Source organism: Haliotis cracherodii, unplaced genomic scaffold (genome assembly GCF_022045235.1).
Source record: "Haliotis cracherodii isolate W230 unplaced genomic scaffold, xgHalCrac1.p SCAF_10, whole genome shotgun sequence".
In the NCBI taxonomy this organism is placed as follows: Eukaryota; Metazoa; Mollusca; class Gastropoda; order Lepetellida; family Haliotidae; genus Haliotis; species Haliotis cracherodii.
In genome coordinates, this window is record NW_027266265.1 from 41,787,057 (window position 1) to 41,809,353 (window position 22,297).

At 40.8% G+C, this 22,297-nt stretch overlaps 1 protein-coding gene across 1 annotated transcript; it reads right to left on the bottom strand.

The window, feature by feature from the left end:
* Positions 1-434: 434 nt before the first annotated feature.
* Positions 435-22,050, bottom strand: LOC139450753 (uncharacterized protein F13E9.13, mitochondrial-like). Its single transcript, XM_071232577.1, has 6 exons — positions 21,963-22,050; positions 20,346-20,428; positions 19,071-19,257; positions 13,206-13,356; positions 10,183-10,310; positions 435-983 (listed from the first exon to the last, which is right to left on the bottom strand). The coding sequence occupies exons 1-6, from the start codon at positions 22,048-22,050 to the stop codon at positions 763-765; spliced, it is 858 nt and encodes a 285-aa protein (XP_071088678.1). The 3' UTR covers positions 435-762.
* Between the last annotated feature and the right edge of the window lie 247 nt (positions 22,051-22,297).

The window sequence follows — 22,297 nt, forward strand, 5'->3', positions numbered from 1 at the left end:
TGAGTGAATGAGTGAGTTGGATTTAACGCCGCTTTTGGCAATATCCCAGTAATCAGGGACACTGAAAATGGGCTGCACACATTGTACCCATGTGGGGAATCAAACCAGGTGATGAGCTTACGCTTTAACTACTAGGCTACCCCACCATCCCTACAATATTCTAAACCATAAGGCTGACAATACCAGCTTCATAAATACAGCACACATGGCAATGCATTCAAATAATATCTTGAAGAATACATAATGAAATCTGTCTTCTTTTTCCAGAGTTTTTTCCCATGAGTTATCAAAATAAATGTCTGTAAACTATCTACTACTACTACTAGAACTACTAGTACTACTAGTACTACTAATACTAATACTACTACTACTAATACTAATAATAATAATAATAATGATCAATAATAATGATGTTTAATAATAATAATCTGGCCTTGTAACAGACTGGGGCTTCATTCACCCACAAATCCCTCAGAAGTGAGGGTTTATACATGTGCACATATGAATGATAATAGAAACAAGATATAGATCAGTGACATTATTTTGTGAGATCTTCATGATAGATGAATGCTGCACCAATAAAAAATGTGATTAACTTGCTACTGCTAACAGCGTCTGACAAGCATCTACTGCTCCACATGGAGACGTACTAATAGGCTTGCTGATAATGACTATCCGCGTGATCCCAACTTGCAATCCCTGAAGATCCCTGACGATCATTCCTCACCGTGTGCAATCCAATAAACATGGTTGGAATTGTTTTCAAATTATCATGGTAGACTGAAGTAACTTGTTTTCTCGAACAGCTTTCACTTGTTCCATGAATTTTTTCAATCGCTCTTGATCAATTTCATTGGCCCAGTGTCCATCTCGTTTAAAGTGCGAGCCGACGATCAGCCCGTGAGCCGACTTGTACTGTGCAATGTTGGCGGTTGTCACTCCTGAACCCACCAGCACTGGGATGTCGACACCAGTCAGCACACCTGGAATATAAACAATACACTATATTACACCACCTGTCAGCACACCTGGAATATAAACAATACACTATATACCTGGGATATAAACAATATACTTTATTACGCCACCAGTCAGCACACCTGGAATATAAACAATACACTATATACCTGGGATATAAACAATGCACTATATTACGCCACCAGTCAGCACACCTGGAATATAAACAATACACTTTATACCTGGGATATAAACAATACACTATATACGCCACCAGTCAGCACCCATAGAATATAAACAATACACTATATACCTGGGATATAAACAATACACTATACACCTGGAATATAAACGATACACTATACACCTGGGATATAAACAATACACTATACACCTGGGATATAAACAATACACTATACACCTGGAATATAAACAATACACTATACACAAGTCAACACACCTCAAATATAAAGAATACACTGTACACCTGAAATACAGTAGACATGGATATAATGAACCCGGATAGAGTGAACAAACAGATACAACAAACTATTAAAAAACTCCCCGATTTATCGCCTAAATAATATCATATAAAATTTACGCACATAACAAACTCTCTACAACAAACAAACGTATATAGCAAACTGATATCTGATCACCAACAAGCCCATCTACCACTGAATAGTGACGTGTATAGCAAATTGGCTGTACGCAATCAGCGGCGAATCAACACAATGGCGGCGAATCAACACAATCACTGGTCACGATTCAACCTTGATAAACTTGCATTATGTTACTCTTACCTGTCCAAGTAATTGGACTCATGAAACCTTAAATGCCTTGAAGTGAACTTCAGTTGCAAGAGAATGGATACATATATCATAAATACCATACTTTGACTCGTTAAAAGTCATATTTGAGGCAGTTTGACTATTCAATGTTAACATATATTACTCTGATAAAATAATAATTTCAGATACAATTTCTTCTGACCATTGCATCAAAATGTTGTATCATTGAGTACTTCTTAACTGAATCACCAGTAGATGCGGGAGGAAACATGTACAAACTTGTATGTGTAGCGTGTTTTGTTTCAGCCAAGATCGCGGACGTTTCCGAGCGAAAATGTATGTAACAAACAACATATATAACAAACTGATTTCTCCGATCCCTTGTAGTTTGTTATATCCATGTTCTACTGTATTTGAATTGTGCATGTAGGAATATATACTGAACCGCAAAGTACACCCCAAGTAACAATGCATGCAAAGTTGTCATTTTAGTGTCTGGGTAATTTTTGTCAAAGTTTCTAAAATTTAACATTACCATGTCCAGAAAAATGAAATCAGATGATTAAAAAAAGAGTGGATGACGATAAAACCGATCACCCAAACGCATCAAAGCAACGGCCATGGTAACCTGATGCACGTGAGTTGCGTGCATATTGAAATGCACATGCGTTCCCCCGTTCTTTGCCTTATATAAATCCACCCAGATCGGATAACATTCATTCGTTATTGAATTGCTACCACATGCAAAGATTGACAAGAAATCAGCGACACCAAGCCCTTGGACGATTGCAAGCTGGACAAACCGCCCGGCAAGTAGCCAATGCATTTCAAGTTCACGTAAGGACCATCATATACAGGCTTCAGCAGTGGAAGACCAAGGGTCACCACCTAACGTCAGGATCGTCAGATTGTGCAGCAGCATCTTTAAGATAGCTTTGTTACTGCTGCGGAAACTGCTCAAAAGACCATGGGGACACACCAGCGACACATTAGTGCGGACATCGTGTGTAGACAATTGATGTGCAGACACCTCCACTGTCACAGGCCACACAGAGGATCCATTCTGACACCACGTCATCGCCGGGACCGTCTTCAGTGGGCAACACAGCACCAGCATTGGCGCCACCAGCAGTGGAGAAGAGTCCTCTTCGCAGATGAGAGCCGTTACTGTATGTCAACAGCAGATTGCAGAGAGAGAGTCTGGCGACGCCGTGGGGAACATTATTCGGATGCTTGTGTTGTTGAGGGAGACTCGTGGGGTGATCCGAGCATCATGGCGTAGGGTGGAATTGGTCTTGCACAGAGGGTTCGCCCTGTGGTCTTCCAGAACATCGGTACATTGATCAAGTCTTGAGACCACACGCCATACCTCATTTGGCACGTCGTCGCAACCACGAGTTTCAGCATGATAACACCCATGCCCACACTGCGAGAGCAACAAGAGACTCCCTCCAGCAGAATGGCATCAGAACCATGCAGTGGCCTGCCCTCAGTCCCGATTTCAATCCCATTGAGAACCTGTGGGATGAGATTCAAAGACTGCCGAATGACGTCCGACGTCCTCAGAGTGTGGGCTCAAGGTGCCTATGGCCTTCATCAACCGCCTCATCCATTCCATGTATCGACGTTGCACGGCAGTCATCAATGCACATGGCGAACACACAAGATACTGACTTGTGATACCCTATTCTCAGAGACCAGTGTTGTGTTTCAGTTTAAGAACATTTGGCACTTTAATTTCAACCTTGATGATCAGTTTTGCCAAGTTTCATCTTTTTAATATGTCTCAAAGTATGTTTACAGTGTTGGGACAAATAAGGTTTCTCATTTATCTCTCCATGGTGACGGGTTTTTTTGCGGTTCAGCTATTTCAGCACTTGTTCATCAAATATGTAAAAAGCATTTCACATATGGGAAGATGTGTAGTCTGGGATTTTGCTCTGTCCTTGTTTTGCTGACTGCATTCGTGAAACTACCTCATCGAGATCAGCCAAACTATCAAATGATGTCATCTCAGTTGACATTTTGCGTATTCAGGAAAATCTTGAGTGTTTCAAGATACACCAGTCAATATATCTTGAAAATAGTTGACAGCAGCCGGGAAACACAATCGCTTTTAGAAAGTTAGTTTTCGTCCAAGATGAAATCAAATTACCCTAATGATTTATAATCTAAATGATCAAACACAGATTTCAAAACAAAAGTCCATTAATACATTATACTCTGTTTCCATACCAACAACAATTATTACATCGTTTACCCCAAAATCTATAACAATATCTCCTGTAGGTACAGCATCTCGACTCATCATCCAACATAATTCTACCTGTTAATGGTACAAGGCCTCATGTGTGTGAGACAATTAAGATCTACTTAGATTCCATATTTAATAGAAGACTCATTAGTCAGAAGAGTTCCTGTAACCCAGATGCTGAGGATAATGGCTGCAGGCAGTTATTTCCAGATACTGATTCTGACACCATCAAAACCGATGATAACGCTCACTTAGACAGTCAGTGAACCAATTGCACATCTATTTTCAAATAACTGAAGCACATTCTGAATAATTCAAGGCTTGAATTAAGACATTTAACGCAATACATGTCAAAGAACTTAACAGTGTGAATGTCGTTACATCTATTATCAGATTTTGTCACAGCAGGAGCCATTTACCAAGGAGCAGCCAGCAAGAGCATCTCGTATGACCTGACCCAAAATAGTTCAGTATCTCTTTGATGCAGAACAATGGTAAAATAAGGTTTGAATATAAACTAGAACAATCAGCGTGAGAAATTGTCACTAGTCCTATTGTCCTTGCCAAACTGCCCAATAGTTGAAGTGTCATAAGGACTAGTTGAAATTTGCAATTTTTAAGGGTTTAGCTAAATGTTTTCATTATAAGGATTAGTGGACTAAAACAGCTTATTTCTATCGCTTAAAATGATAACCGAAGCTGCTATATGAAAATCTGAAGTAGTTTGTTTGTTGTTTAATGCTGCAATATTCCATATATGACTGTGGTCAATAAATAATGGAACAGACAGTTGAGTGATTGACATCATGGCTATCAATCTACGCAATTGAGATAGAATGACATGCATCAACCAAGTCAGTGAGCCTGACCACCTGATCCCGTAAGTCGCCTCTTACAACAAGCATGGGTTGCTGAAGACCTATTCTACCCCGGATCTTCATGGGTCAGATGAAAAATTAAATTAACAACATGCAAGTAGACAAACTGACGTCAAGTTCTAGATCAGCAGAACTAAAGAGTGAGTGAGTGAGTGAGTATGGTTTTACGCCGCTTTTAGCAATATTCCAGCAATATCACAGCGGGGGACACCAGAAATGGACTTCACACATTGTACCCATGTCGGGAATCGAACCCGGGTCTTCGGCGTGACGAGCGAACGCCAGAACTAAAGAGAACTTTGTGTTACTACCCCAACTGAAACCAATACGACTTTAAAACACCCAGTGAATAAGAAAACAACAGAAATGGTAAACAAAACAAGTCTTTGAAAATGCCTGAAACAGTATCACACTGCACTGTTTGCAACTAAAGTTTCATGTGTCACTTCATATATGACACAAGTTTACCATGTACGACATGACTAGAAGAATGGCTTTCTGAGGTTCATCAGTCTTGAATGAGTAAGGATTCAGTGGGACCTGATCTTATTGGTGTAAAAGTGGACTAGTGTTGTTGTTGTTTAATACTGCACTCAGCAATATGGTATATGAGAGCCGTCTGTGAATAAGTGAGTCTAGACCAGGCAATCAAGTGATTGACATCATGATCATCTATCTATGCAATTGGGATAAGATAACATGCATCAACCTAGTCAGCAAGCCCGACCACCTGATCCCATAATTTGCCCTTTACGACAAGCATAGTCACCTTTTACAGCAAGCATGGGTTGCTGAAGACCTATTCTTACCTGGATCTTCACGGAGGATAAGCCTGGGCTGCAGAAGACCTATTCTACCCCGGATCTTCACTGGGGAACAAGCATGGGCTGCTGAAGACCTATTCTTACCTGGATCTTCACGGGGGACAAGCCTGGACTGCTGAAGACCTATTCTAACCCGGATCTCCACAGGGAACAAGCCTGGGCTGCTGAAGACCTATTCTTACCCGGATCTTCACGGGGCACAAGCCTGGGCTGCTGAAGACCTAATCTAACCCGGATCTTCACAGGGAACAAGCCTGGGCTGCTGAAGGCCTATTCTTACCTGGATCTTCACGGGGGACAAGCCTGGGCTGCTGAAGACCTATTCTAACCCGGATCTTCACAGGGAACAAGCCTAGGCTGCTGAAGCTTTATTCTAACCCAGATCTTCACGGAGGATAAGCATGGGCTGCTGAAGACCTATTCTAACCCGGATCTTCACGGGGGACAAGCATGGGCTGCTGAAGCTTTATTCTAACCCAGATCTTCACGGAGGATAAGCATGGGCTGCTGAAGACCTATTCTACCCCGGATCTTCACGGGGGACAAGCATGGGTTGCTGAAGACCTATTCTAACCCGGATCTTCACGGGGGACAAGCATGGGCTGCTGAAGACCTATTCTAACCCGGATCTTCACGGGGGACAAGCATGGGCTGCTGAAGACCTATTCTTACCTGGATCTTCACGGGGGACAAGCCTGGACTGCTGAAGACCTATTCTAACCCGGATCTCCACAGGGAACAAGCCTGGGCTGCTGAAGACCTATTCTTACCCGGATCTTCACGGGGCACAAGCCTGGGCTGCTGAAGACCTAATCTAACCCGGATCTTCACAGGGAACAAGCCTGGGCTGCTGAAGGCCTATTCTTACCTGGATCTTCACGGGGGACAAGCCTGGGCTGCTGAAGACCTATTCTAACCCTGATCTTCACAGGGAACAAGCCTGGGCTGCTGAAGCTTTATTCTAACCCAGATCTTCACGGAGGATAAGCATGGGCTGCTGAAGACCTATTCTAACCCGGATCTTCACGGGGGACAAGCATGGGCTGCTGAAGCTTTATTCTAACCCAGATCTTCACGGAGGATAAGCATGGGCTGCTGAAGACCTATTCTACCCCGGATCTTCACGGGGGACAAGCACGGGTTGCTGAAGACCTATTCTAACCCGGATCTTCACTGGGAACAAGCATGGGCTGCTGAAGACCTATTCTAACCCGGATCTTCATGGGGGACAAGCATGGGCTGCTGAAGACCTATTCTAACCCGGATCTTCACGGGGAACAAGCCTGGGCTGCTGAAGACCTATGCTAACCCGGATCTTCACAGGGAACAAGCATGGGCTGCTGAAGGCCTATTCTAACCTGGATCTTCACGGAGGACAAGCCTGGGCTGCTGAAGACCTATTCTAACCTGGATCTTCACGGAGGATAAGCATGGGCTGCAGAAGACCTATTCTAACCAGGATCTTCATGGGGGACAAGCATGAGCTGCTCAAGACCTATGCTAACCCGGATCTTCACGGGGGACAAAAATTTATAATTTCAGAACCTTACTCATGTGAAACGTTGAACAAAATTAATAAGTTAGTCATCATAAAATACTATGCAATTAATTTTGAAAAATATATGGTTTTGTTACACATCACTTCATGCAGGAACAATAATGTGTTGCTTTGGGAAAAATGCAACACAATAAAGTACACTTTTAAGTGTTGTACAAGCAATTTCATAAATGCATAGAATTTCCGGTCCTGATGTGCAATTTACATAGATATGCTCTCAAAGAATTGATCATCTTATCAACATCTGTTTATACTCAGTAGGTCATAAATGAAAATTCTATCAATTTAATTGATAATTTAGAAATTTATGACCATTTGAAATTCAGCTAATATGGCGAAAGATGACAGTTACATAAATTTATATTAAAATTCATATGCCAATACTTAAAAAAGGCCATCCTAATGTAATTAAAACAGCTTGATTCACAGCCATTAATATTCAGCCACTGAAGCTCGACTAATAAATATATTCAATTATGTAAACTGACAAGCGAACAAATTAATATTTAAGGATTGATTTTGATATATTGTGAGTCCATTAGAGCATGAGCTTTCATAGAGTTGAGGTCAACTTGTTATCACATTTTCATGTGTTTACACGAAATACGTCTATCCCATTGGACAAGAGGACGCTCACATGACTGCGAAATTTACATTCATAAGTGTATGAACGACACAATTTGAGGTTCATATGTTTTTCACAAGACTGTATTCTTGAAATGATGTAAACACTGACGGACTACTTCCAAATTCCTTGGGTAACCCCTGGGAATTCCCTAGCACAAATACATACAGAAGCGTTGTTTCTGATCATTTAGACGCTTTAATCATGAACTCAGCGTTTCAGTATACATTGAGAAACGTCTGAGTTGGACTGCATGATCGTTCACGACTATCCTCACTATGACCCATTCAGTAGTATCGACTCACAATAGGCTGACAGTGACAGTCTAATGCACTCTATGAATTTACCTAAGTATCTATTTGACACATCTTTAATCACCTTTCAATGATCGGCCAACTGATCAATGATGACCAAAACATGTTACTGCCACACGTTCATTAACTTCAGAAATTTCTCCAGTCACATTTATCGTGTCAGCCATTTTGACGTCTTGTACTTGAATTAAATGTATTACCACATGCTCTCTTAACAGACCTTTCTCATCTGATGATATTATTTGAATACATGTGTTGTGTAAGATGTTTCTGAAGAGCAAGTTATGCATACATACACTCATGTAACCTCTCTTTTTAAGGAACTATTTTATTCCGGGATACAACTGGTTGTTGTATGGCTGTCAGTGTAAACATGAAGTCACACGTACCAAATGAAATTGTATATACATCTCAGCCTACATCCTCTGAGGTAAGAAATTGTGATAATATTATTATTAGAATTGACTTTCACTTTGTGTCAGTTCATTGGAGCATAAACCTTCAGAGAGTGAGGGCCAAACATTGTATGAATGTTAATACAGCTTGGCCCTCACTCCATGAAGGTTCGTACTCCACAGCCTTTTGTCCCAATTACAATTCGTCAGTTCTACAAATTCTCAGAAACGCTTTCCATTTCAAGTTTTAAGTGGTTTGCTCCATTACTTCATGCAAATTTTGTTAATTTTATCATGTAGATGGTAAAACTGTGAGACAAAAACATTTATCTGTAGCTTGTGTAGTGCCTACAATTGTCAACATCATTGCATATTCGAGAAAACACATCTTCCTGCGGCAAGGGTGTTAACTGACTATAACTGTCCAGTTTCCACACTTGCCGAAATAGGCTGGAATTTCACGGCTCAATCATAGCACCACCAGTGGCTATTACGAGTTGTGTCTCTTCTATGTCCCTCCCATTGACCAATCAGATATCATCTCTCATATCGCTTGCACTTGCTTCAAACAAAATGGCACCGCCAGTCAAGAGGATCAAATCGATAATCAAAATCTATATTGTGATAAAACGGTTCTTACTTCACAAAGTACATCAAATCAGGTGAGCACCTTGATTATAAATATCTGTCGACGCCGAGTTGATTGTACACATGTTTTGCAAATACTGCAATTGACTGAAATCTGCTGGACAGTTTACAAACCGGATGTCGACACGACTTTGACTGGACTATGCATATCTTCGTTAGTCTAACCAAACTATAACACCATAATTCCAGCTGAGTTCGGCAAGGGTGGAAACTGGACTTTAATAGACAGTTACCTCCCTTGCCCGCGAGAAGATGTATTCCCCTGACATTTGACAATGAGAAAATCTTTGACACAAATTCTTATTTTTGTATAGTTGAGTGAGTGAGTGAGTATATTCCTGCAATATCACGGTGGGGGACACCAGAAATGGGCTTCACACATTGTACCCATGTCGGGAATTCGGCATGACGAGCGAACGCTTTAACCACTAGGCTACCCGACCGCCCATTTGTATAGTTGAAATGTAGGCAAGGATATATGAGGGAAGATGCCACGTGGGTTACCGACTAGTTCATTGTCAGGTTTTCTCCAAAATCCAAATGAACTCATTTTCGACTTCCTTCCGGCATAGATCCTGTTCAGAAACTTGCAAGTGGCGGAAAGATGAAAAATGTGAGATCAACTAAATGTTTTCATGCACTTTGAAACGTGTCATTCCCAGTGGGCTTTAAAGTATACTCCTTGCTTTAGCCTCCTAATGCCGAGCGCCAGGCAGGATCAGGATCACAACAAATACCATCTTTTCATTTCTTTTGGTATGATGAATCTGGGGATGGAACCACAGACCTTTCTCTCTCCAGGCAGACACTCTATCCACTACACCATGGAGGTGGTCACTTAACATGGAGCTAATGTAAATATGTACATTTAACAACACGACTGCAAATATATCCTCCACAAATATTGACCAACAATACAAGATGTGTCTGTATCCCACCTGCCACTTCCTGAGTGCTGGCAGCCATTCCTGTCGCGCCGCCTGTAACCACGACGCCATCGCTGAGGAAGAACTCCGCTGCCTTGGCCGTCTCTACAATGCTGACATCATCAGTGATAGCATGGGCACTGGAATAGGAACACACACAGTGGGTCAGTGTTGTCATACGTTCCTCTCAACAATACAACAGTGGTGTTCATCTTCAATACGTGATGGACAAACTACAGGGTGATACAATGAGCAAAGATTCGTGTCATCAGGGCATGATGACACAATCAGGTTACACATTGTAACTATGTGCATCAGATCCCTGAGTGGGATGAGTACAGAACAACTATCTGCATGAGTGAGTGAGTGAGTGAGTGAGTGAGTGAGTGAGTGAGTGAGTGAGTGAGTGAGTGAGTGAGTGGGTGAGTGAGTGAGTGAGTGGGTGAGTGAGTTGGTGGGTGAGTGAGTGAGTGAGTGAGTGAGTGAGTGAGTGAGTGGGTAAGTGAGTGAGTGAGTGAGTGAGTGAGTGAGTGAGTGAGTGAGTGAGTGAGCGAGCAAGCGATCAAGCAAATTTTTTACAATATTCCAACAATAGCAAGGCAGAGAAGACTAGATTTGGGCTTGACACATATCTGATGTCTCACTGATCACCAGATAATCACTGGCCAATATTTGAGTAAATATCTTGAAATAGACATCCAATCTGCCACTATGTCTAATATTGTCGGAGTATAGATAGTTGGGAGATCAGATTTTCTTCCTCTCCTGTTACCAGTAACCACCCCCAAGATTTGCCTAGATGAACGACTGATGACATGTATGCAAAGTTAATAGACACAGGGGACTCATATTCCATATCTTCTTCACTTGCTTTCTGAGTGAACTCTTGTCAAGAAACATTGCAGCTACAAATGGCCACTTCCATGGATGATTGGCGTATAAAAGATTTCCTGAATAACAGCCTGGCTGATGGACAAGGGTTAGTCTGGTCACCTTCCACCCATTGTACACATTAGGCTGGGGATTCAAGTACACTCAGGCCATAATGTCATCATTCAGACAGGGCTTCATCATTGCTGCTTTAGTCCAAACATAAAACATATGTGGCTATATACAAAGTGCTAAGCCTATGGTTATAATATCAGTTTAAATATGTGTAACAACAGCTACAACCGAAATAACATGGTATTGGAATGTGTTATTCCTGGTGAAATAATAGCATCACATACAATCTCTTCCAATCATTGCATCAAAGTACTTTTAAGTTATTTTATTGGATTTTTTTTATTGAATCACCAGTAGATCTGGGAGAAAATGTGTGAACAGCTGATTGCTTTTTCTGGCTTGGTTTAGGAGACATATGCACACAGTGATCTTAATCTCTGCATATAAACAATGCTGAACAGAACTGGAAGTATAATTGAAATGGTAAATCATCATGTGATGTTTTATTGCAAATGTCACGTTTTTATTGACCAAGTTTGTCATCTTCTGTTAGTTCACCTGATGTAATACAATGTAGTTTTTGCTGTGCATAATACCCGAAAAATCTGTTCTCCTGTTCTGTTGTTGTTGTTGTTGTAGATGTTGTTTGTTAGCCGCATTGAGCAATATTCCAGCTATATGACGGCGGTCTGTAAATAATTGAGTCTGGACCAGACAATCAAGTGATTGATATTATGAGCATCGATCCACGCAATTGTGATCGATGACATGCGTCAACCAAGTCAGCAAGTCTGACTATCTGATCCCGTTAGTCGCCTTTTACGACAAGCAAAGTCACCTTTTACGGCAAGCATGAGTTGCTGAAGACCTATTCTACCCCGGATGTTGATGGGTCGTCCTCCTGTTCTGAATATTCAAAGTTGTACACAAGAATGTAAGCGTCCAGTTTTGTGGGTGATAATTTGAGTAGGACAAAGACAAAATAAAATGTGCTGAGTCAAGGAGTTTTGAGAAAGTCGGACAGGAATGAGTGAGTGAGTGGGTTGGGTTTAAAATCCAGTTATATCACGGCGTGTCAGCTTAATGTGGGAGGAAAGCCCGAAGTGATGAAGGTTACCCGTTTCGGCACGGGTATGGTGCTGACAAACGTAGAAACATAATCGGGGCAAACCGGGATTTGAACCCACAATCATAGGTTTCTGGCTTGCCCAAGGGACGCAACTCTGCACAGCGAATCGCGTCGCCTTAGACGATTGGGGCACCCGTGCCCCACGGACAGGAATGAGAAACCAGTTATTAATTTATATCGCCTAATGATTTGTAAATAGAAAACAAATATTAAATATCATTAAAACTGAATAAAAATATGGCATCTCACACTCTGACACTCACCCAAAGTCAACACAACAAGTCTAGCAAGTCTTAAACAAATTTCAACTGCTTTATGTGGCAATAAAAAAAGAAACCATATACATTTCATTTTTAAACCTAACTACAGTTTAACTTGTACAAAAAGCCCTTTTAAAGTTTCTTTTATAACTAACATCCTAGTAAACCAGTTGAGCACAGCTTCTCTTTACTGGCCAAGTATCAGACTGGTTTTAACTTTCAGCTCAATGAAACCAGAGTGTTTCTATTTTATGGTCGCTGATGACACGCAAAAAGGAAACAGTACATTTTCATGTCGCATGTACTTTAAACAGGAATAAAAATATTGACACTGATATCCATTCTTGACATCTGATATTTAAAATACTGAAGGAAAACTGCCTACATGCAACACTACTCTATACACTTCACATCAGCTACACATTTCTGCATAAGACAAAGAAGGACAACTCTCACACCAGGCAAAATATAGTTTAACCACTAAAAAATGTTGCTGCCTAAAGCTATTTTTCAGAAGTCATTCTTCAGAAACTGATTGTCTTCATTTTTTCAGAATGGATTTTAATGGTTTGAATGTCTGTAATCTACCATCTGGACAAGAAATCAAGACATACTTTCAGCAGACTTTCAACCATAAAACATTTCAAGAGAAAGATTACCTACTATTATCATGTGATGTCGGAAAAGATGGCAGATTTTACCTATGTTTCTTCTTGATGTCTGTGAACACAAGGACATTGTCGGCGTCGATGTGTTTGCGATATCGGAGCACTTCCCCTGCACAAGCGTTCATCAGGCCCTCGTCAGCGACGTGCGAGAAAACAAAACCTTCAGCTCTGACAAACTGCAACTCTGAGAAAGTTGAAAGATGATGAGTACAGAACAACGATCTGCATGGGTGTGAGTGAGTGAGTGAGTGAGTGAGTGAGTGAGTGAGTGAGTGAGTGAGTGAGTGAGTGAGTTTTTAACAATAATCCAGCAATATCAAGGCAGGGAACACTAGATTTGTGCTTGACTAATATCTGATGTCTCAAAGATACCCACATAATCACTGGCCAATATTTGAGTAAATATCTTTAAATAGACATCCGATCTGCCACTATGTCTAATATTGAGGTGAGGTGGCTTAATGTTGCTTTCAGCAATATTCCAGCAATATCATGGCGTGGGACACCAGAAATTGGCTTCACAAATTGAACCCATGTGGGGAATCGAACCCAGGTCTTCAGTGTGACAAGCAAACGCTTACACCACAAGGCTACCCCAACGCCCCTTATCCTGACTGAGGGAATGGTGATTAATGCCACAGACAACAATATTCCAGCTATTTCAGGGTGGCATGCAAATAATCTGTGTCAGATCAGACAATCCAGTGATGAGACAATTACCCACACCACTGGGGCACGATGACATGTAGTCCACAAAGTCACGGAGTCTGACAACCCGATTCCAAGTCTGAGTTGGCTTTATTGCCCCTTTTGTTAGTATTCCATTTCTATCACGGCATGTCAACTTAATGTGGGAGAAAAGCGCAAAGTGATGCAGGACTTAGGCGTTTACCCATTTGGTGAAACCCATGAGCCCGGGTATGGTACAAAAGTGAGTGAGTGAGTGAGTATGGCTTTACCCCGCTTTTAGCAATATTCCAGAAATATCATGGCTGATGACACCAGAAATAGGCTTCACACATTGTACTCATGTGGGGAATCAAACCCAATCTTCAGCGTGACGAGTGAACGCTTTAACCACTAGGCTACCCCACCACCCCAGTACAAAAGTAAGTGAGCTGGGAGTAGCATTTCATATATATCATGGCATACAGCCTGATGTAGGAGGAGGGGCGGTCGGGTAGCCTAGTGGTTAAAGCGTTCGCTTGTCACGCCGAAGACCCGGGTTCAAATCCCAACATGGATACAATGTGTGAAGTCCATTTCTGGCGTCCCCCGCCGTGATATTGCTGGAATATTGCTAAAAGCGGCGTAAAAACCAAACTCACTCACTCACTAATGTAGGAGGATAGATGAAAGATGCTTGTACTAGTCTGGACTGATGACAATTCATAGTGCTAACACACTGAGATACCACCCGCAGTTTAACATGAATACCCCACTCAGACACAGTACACTGACTCCGAGCCGACCAGTCCTTGTTTTAGCCCCTTAATGCCAAGCACCAGACAGGGTAACAATAAGTACCATCTTTTAACATCCTTTGGTATGGCGTGGCCGGGGATCAAACTCCAGACCTCCCCACCCAGGGCGCACGCTCTACCACTAGACAGATAGAGACCTCATGACAATGCATTATCAGCATAAAAAGGAACAGTTGCAAGAACAATAACTCTCATCTTCACCTCACCCTTTGTTCTCACACCTTGATGTTTATATCCCAATAAAGTACCGTCACTCTTCCTATTACTTATAAACATGGCAAAACAATTTAGGGCCTATGTACCACTTGATAATTACAGATCATAAATGTGCACTACAATCTACCAGGTACACATTAAAATAAACATTCTTGTACTTTTTACCATGCCAGGAAAGAACTTAATAGTGTACATGATTGTCTTAAAACGCTCAAAAAATCATCCCCAACTTAAGAGAGATGAGCATTGTTGAAAGTGGGCACCACTCAAGCCAGGACCGATGAAAAAAGATATGAAAAAAGTGAAAAAGTTGAACAAAGCCATTTCTTAAATAGTGCTTAAAAACATGTAAAAAATATTAGGGAGAAGCGCAATATTAGGGGCAAGAAACAAAGAGTATTATTTCACAAGCCTTTGCATGGTAACGTACATCCCGCCACCTCTTCTTTATACCGGTAATTATAGTCTGGAAGGTAATTTGGTAAAGGTAACACACGTTGAGACGCCCAACGCTAACACCGTATTCGTACGTGCGTGATTCCCGTGCAACCTTTCGACTGTCATATGTGTGTCATATGACCCTGTGACGCTGGGGTAGCATTATGCAGATGGCTGTTTCAATGAATGCTCGTTCCAACCATGACGAACAGGTCTGGTTGTTGATGAAATATAGTGATAGCTAAATAGACAGATTTTTTATTCATGCACCGATTGACCGATTATCTTTAAAAGTAATATCCAGTTATGTATGACTGTTTAATAATCTCATACCAACTTTGACTGGAGTAGGTCTGATAGTTTTTCAGATATTGTAGTAAACGTCGGTACCTTAAATTACCTTCCAGACCATACAATGGCTTATAATCACAGGGCAGATAGAGGGACAGCTATGGAAGGGGGGTAACTTTGAGATCAGTGCTGGAGTATTGCTAAGCAGGTATTTTACCAGCTTCAACACAACCCTGGGGATATTTTATGAGTGCTTCAATTCGCAACCTCCTCAACTGAGTGTTTGCTTTTCTGATGCTGTGAACAGGAAACACAATATAAAACTATTCACAAAATAAAAATCTTAAAAAATGTCAAATAGTAACCTACATTATTCCGTATTTTACTCAAGTGTTACAAATACAAATATTTTAAGTACTCGTATTTCTTTCAATAATGTACTGCTGTATAGCACTGCAATCTTTACAGTATACATTTACTTTATATTAAGACATCACATTAATCTGTGGAAACATCAATGTTATCCCAAGATGTTACTCTGAAAGGAAGAATTTATAAATAGCGAGCTTAGTTCATTGAAAGATTTATTCACACCCAAGATGTATCTAGCAGTGGATTACCTCCCTTTGACCATCAGCTCAGTGGCTGCTCTATCTTGACAGCTCAAAGGAAAAATGCAACAAATTTTTACCTCTCTGAGGCAAGTATTGAGGGTGTCTATCCCCCTTCCCAAGGCAACCCAGCATACTACTTATTTTGTCTCCGCATCGAATTTAAGAAGAACTCTATATCAGTGTACATGAAGATCCTGGGTAGCATAGGTCTACAGCAACCAATGCTTGCATTAAATGGCAACTATGCTTGTCGTAAGAGGCGACTAATGGGATTGGGTGGTCAGGCTCGCTGACTTGGTTGATGCATCTCATTATATCCCAATTGAGTGGATCGATGCTCATGATGTCAATCACTAGATTATCTGGTCCAGACTTGGTCTAGAGTGCGGCGTTAAACAACAAACAAACAACAAAACAAGTAAATTAGACTGGGATGTACACACAGAATGCATGACCATGCTTGATAATAAGCTTAGTGCTAAATATGTTCATGACTTTCACTCTTTGCGAGAACAAATATATTATATCCTTGAAATATTGGCATCTGCATTCCAGATAAGCATGTCATGCCTTGGTTTGGTTGGTTGGTTGGTTGGTTGGTTGTTTAACGCCGCACTCAGCAATATTCCAACTATATGACCGCGGTCTGTAAATAATCGAGTCTGGACCAGACAATCTAGTGATTGATATCATGAGCATCGATCCACGCAATCCCATCCGATCCCGTTTGTCGCCTCTTACAACAAGCATAGTCGCCTTCTACGGCAAGCATGGGTTGCTGAAGACCTATTCTACCCTGGATCTTCACGGGTTTCATGTCATGCCAACACGCTTACTGCACTGCAGCATCTTGAATACCACTTCACAAGGCTCGGCATCCGGCCTACTGCACTGTGGCATCCGGTGTACGAAAAAGGGGGTTGGCACCCTCAGTATTGCATAAAGGTGAGTGAGTGAGTGAGTGAGTGAGTGGGTGGGTGGGTGGGTGGGTGGGTGGGTGGGTGGGTGAGTGAGTGAGTGAGTGAGTGAGTGAGTGAGTGAGTGAGTGAGTGAGTGGGTGGGTGGGTGGGTGGGTGGGTGAGTGAGTGAGTGAGTGAGTGAGTGAGTGAGTGGTAGGGTGAGTGAGTGGTAGGGTGGGTGGGTGGGTGGTTTATGGTTTTACAATGCTTTTAGCAATATTCCAGCAATATCATGGCGGGGTACACCAGAAATGAGCTTCACACATTGTACCCATGTGGGGAATTGAAGCCAGGTCTACGGCATGAAGAGCAAACGCTTTAACCACTGGGCTACCCGACCGCCCCAGTATTGTAAGGTCGTGTATAGATCAAAATGATAGATAATGAGGATGAGGGATGATACATGAGGATGTCAACCCACCCTCCCATTAACACCAAATGCTACTTCAGACAAATCTGAACAACATTGAGGGAAGGGTGCGATTTGAAGTTAAAATACTGCTAACATACCATAAAAAAATAAGGTATAAAGAAAATTGTTACGTACATCAATATTATTTGTTAAAATGTTGAATCTGCCCTCTCAATATGATTTTATTGGCATCCTGTTAAGTAAAAAATACCCTTTAAATATACCCCGAATCAAGGGTGCCAAAGGAGGGGGGGGCAGCCATACACATGATATATATTATATATGGGGCTCCTGGGAAGGGTTGAGTTTTCATATTTTGCTGACACCTTGATAAACAATTAAATGCCTATTCAACAAATCACAGAGTTGTCTCCCTTACACCATAAGGCATTGGAAAGATCATGCAGACAAGGGTATCATATTTCAATAATCTACATATCGTTTTAAGTACAACCTCATCAGTTGGAATAAAACTTCTGAACATCTTATTCATACACAAAAAGAATGGAAAAATGAACGATGAAATTTGCTGAATTCAAATATGAAACAAAAACATGAATTACCTCCCTTTGACCACAAGTCACAAGGCCCATACTCTCGTCTGGGGCTGGGACGGGTGACTCGGGTACTCAGGTCAATCTGAAGTAGGACCCGGGTACCCACAGGACTACCCAGACCCGTGGTTAGTCACGTGATTTATTGTTTAATGATTAAAAAAAAATGCATTGTTACACTACAAGTCACTAATGTTTGCATTTCTTTCTGACAATGCACACATTCCTTCTAACTCTTATATGAGAGAGTAATTATAAGGCTTCATTCAACCTCAATATGTGCATGATCATAACGTTTAATACATGCATCTAAATAGTGTTTGCCAGATCGGACATTATGTACCCAACTTTTGAGACCTACAGCGGTTACCTGGGTCGGGTACCAGGTAGTAAATTTGGACTCGTACCCTGCTCCTGTCATAGCAAATAGGAATGGAATTATCTCCCTTTGACCACAAGTCACAAAAACTATACTCCCGTCATATGACAGGCTAATTACAGAAGAAAAAAGAAAGTTTATAATTATTCAAGTCCAGTGAACTAAAACCCACCCTGGCTTAAAGAACAACAGTAAATCCTGCTCATCTGTGCTTAAAAAAACATATGTGTCAAGACATATGTGAAAGAAATATCACAAACAGGAACAGTGAAACGGACTACTTTAGTCCGAATCTGGTTAGTTCGGAAATCCCATTTGTCAGATGATTTCCCTTAAGAATGTCTTCTTGTACACAAAAGACTTTCCTCTGTAACAATATTTCATTCATCCAGAAACATTTTGTCTAGACAATTTTATTGGCAACTGTATGATCTGAATCAACAAGGCTTCAATGGACTAATATGTTTGAGATCTTATTCATCATAAATGGCCAACACTATATATATTCTTACAAAATTAATCTTTCACCATTCTTTGAAAAGTAGACCTACCTGCTGCTTTAGCTATAGCAAGAGCCTGCTTGTTGGCGCCAGCCAAGACCTGCACCCCAACAGGACCGGGGTAGAACACCCTCCTCACCTCCGCACAGATGACCGACATGGCAGCGGTGATCTCTGGCCCCACCTGACTTGTATGCATATAGGGAACATCATGCATATTCTCCAGCATTATACCGTCCTGTAATATTCAGTAATCACGTACAGACCATGATAACCGACTTGAGTAGTAATAAGAAGTCAGAAGGTTTGTTTGTTTGTTTGTTGTTTAACGCCGCACTCAGCAATATTCCAGCTATATGATGGCGGTCTGTAAATAATCGAGTCTGGACCAGACAATCAAGTAATTAATATCATGAGCATCGATCCACGCAATTGGGATCGATGACATGCATCAACCAAGTCAGCGAGTCTGACCAGCCGATCCCGTTAGTCGCCTTTTACGACAAGCATGGTCGCCTTTTACAGCAGGCATGGGTTGCTGAAGACCAATTCTACCCCAGGTCAGAAGGTAGGAAAGACATATAGTGGCTGACATTCGGTTGCTAGTCTACAGGAGCTGTCAGTTAAAATTCTTACAGGCAATTACAAATTTCTCAATTCAAGTAACTACAGTTTTACCTAATGATATGGTCGGGCAGAGTCACTTTTGTATGGCAAGTAAAGAAGTAGGGGGTTCATGTTCAGTTTTTCATAACCACATTGAATGCAAAATTTAAACTAAAACTCTGAATTTATTTAAACACAAGAACTATAAACATATTCCAATTTTGAACAAAATATTTTGTCCAAATTTGCCTGCCAAGGGAATTTTTTGGAATTCTAGATAATTCCCATGTTTTTCATGTATTCGGTGTCATTTACATTAAAACATACAGTTAGCATATAATCATATGTAAGTACACACAATAAAATACCTTAAAAATAAATCTTAAAACATTAACACAAATTATTAAATATAAAATTGGTCAAACAGTACACATTAGTCAAACAGGACATTGACTAGTGTCATTGACATTATGAATTGTGAATAAATCTTAGAAACCTGCAAATAGTGACACATCAAAGTTTGCATCTTCCAACAGAGTTTTAACTTTCACACTCTGAGTCTTTAAGCAATGAAAACATTGCAAACAACATTTTCAAATGTCTTCCCATGCATAAATATTTGTTTAACCTGAGACATATGTAACTCTTTTAATTGAACTTAGCCTCAAGCAGGATTAACCAGAGTGTTTAAAACAATGGACAAAGAAAACACCAGCTTACCACTCCCACATCCTTGTAAAGCTTTGCCTCATTTAGGGCCGAGTTAAGGATCTCCTTCATTGAGTACTGGTATCTGGGGGTTCCTATAAAGACAGTGGCAGTAAGTCCATGGATAAACACACCCAGACATCACAGGAAAGAGGCTGATCTCATTCTAACAGTGTACAATATAAGGAACAGAAGGTGACTTCCTCAGAAACATCCTAGTCGTACGGCCATACAGTCACACAGGTACACAGTCATATAGGTAAGACACAAAATGGGATTTTTCATCTTTTTGGACTTTTTTTGAGAATATTCAATGGTCAGTTTTAAATTGTAAATGTATCATGCATTAATGTTTGGATTTGAATACAGAAATCCTCCCTTTAACATTATGCAATATAAGGTTTTAATTAAATTTTGCATCTTCTAAAACTGCATCTTATTCTAGTCATACTGTTCAAATCACCTAGAGATATCAGCCTAAATATAATACTGTTAAGTGTAAATTCATCTAGATGAGGATGGCTTTATTCCATAACAAATAAATGCTGACATCCTTCTCAATACTAAAAATTACATGCACAAATGTGTGAAGAGAAATTTATTACATTTTCCAAACATTCATGGCTCGTCCACACCGTGATATCAAATCTACTGCACGCCAACGTATTTGTAAATCAATGAAGCAATTTCACTCCTGTTTACAGTTTATAAATAGCAAAACCACATGGAGACTATCAAGCAATATCACATCAATAAACACATAGCAGCAAGCCTGGGCATGCCAAACATATAGCGGGAATATCCAATCTAGCACTGCTAAGTATTTATGGGATATAATTAATGGTGCATGCGACACTGGAGACTGGAAAAGACAACCAATCAGCTGGTCAATATTGAAAAGATCTTCTCAATGAGATTTGTACTCTATGAACACAGGCCCTGCCCACATGATCTACAATGGGCATAGGTAAAAATAGACCCCATGTGACACAATGTTTGACTACATTTGCATGAATTATTTCTGAGCCAATCACATGTACCTAAAGCGGAAAATCCGCCAAATACTTTGACAGACCGCATGTGGACAACTTGGCTAGGAGGTGTACATAGCTCTGCATTTCATTTAAATCTACTAAGAATTTAGGCTTACCTGGTTTGATTGGATTTACCTATACGTACATTACTAAGACTGTGCAAGGTAAGAATGATCTTTTCATACATCATAATGACTTTGGTAGGTTTATGTTTCAATGGTATTGTTAATATATATACATTACATTATTCGCCCTTACACCCTTGCATTAAATTGTTAGCTTATTACACGTGGGTCGTTCTTGGTTTTATTACAAAATGTCTGCTTCAAACGGGACATTGTAATGTTCAAAATGTCGAATGTGTGGGTCAACACCATTCAGCAGTTAAGATTGGAATGTATTGATTACACTGGTGGACCTATCACAGTCCTTGTTGTGGACAAGAACTGGCTTGTCACCAGCTATCATTCTATTTGACAGAACTGCAGAGTGAGTAGGTGTGAATCGAAACGGGCACCTGCTCATGCTTTGGTGACGCGTGCAATAAAGTGCATTTATTTCCGCATGCATAAATAAACATATACTCTCAAGACACCTGGCAAAGGCTTTAGATGAATCATGCCAATAATAGCAGTAGATTTCTGCTTGAAAACGCCGACGAATTTTTCCATACACGTCGCCATTTTCTCAAACATGTGACGTTGTCAGGGAGGTGGCGTCCCCATCAACCAATCGAGATGCTCAAATACTCACGCATGCGTAACTGAGCGGAAGCAAATTTCTCTCTTCGATGACATTAGCGTGTTTATGTCTAAATTTTCCTCCGAAAGTCATGATTTTGAATACCGCTTACATGTTTCACTAATTCCATTATATTCCTCGCGTCAATAGCTACACAATGATATACATAAAGCCACATTTACCCCGTTT

Coding starts and splice junctions, on each gene's coding strand:
- LOC139450753 (XM_071232577.1), bottom strand. CDS start 22,050: ATGGCGACGTGTATGGAAAAATTCGTCGGCGTTTTCAAGCAGAAATCT. Junction 20,429..21,962: donor TCATCTAAAGCCTTTGCCAG/GTGTCTTGAGAG, acceptor CTGTCTTTATAG/GAACCCCCAGATACCAGTAC. Junction 19,258..20,345: donor TTTACAAGGATGTGGGAGTG/GTAAGCTGGTGT, acceptor TGAATATTACAG/GACGGTATAATGCTGGAGAA.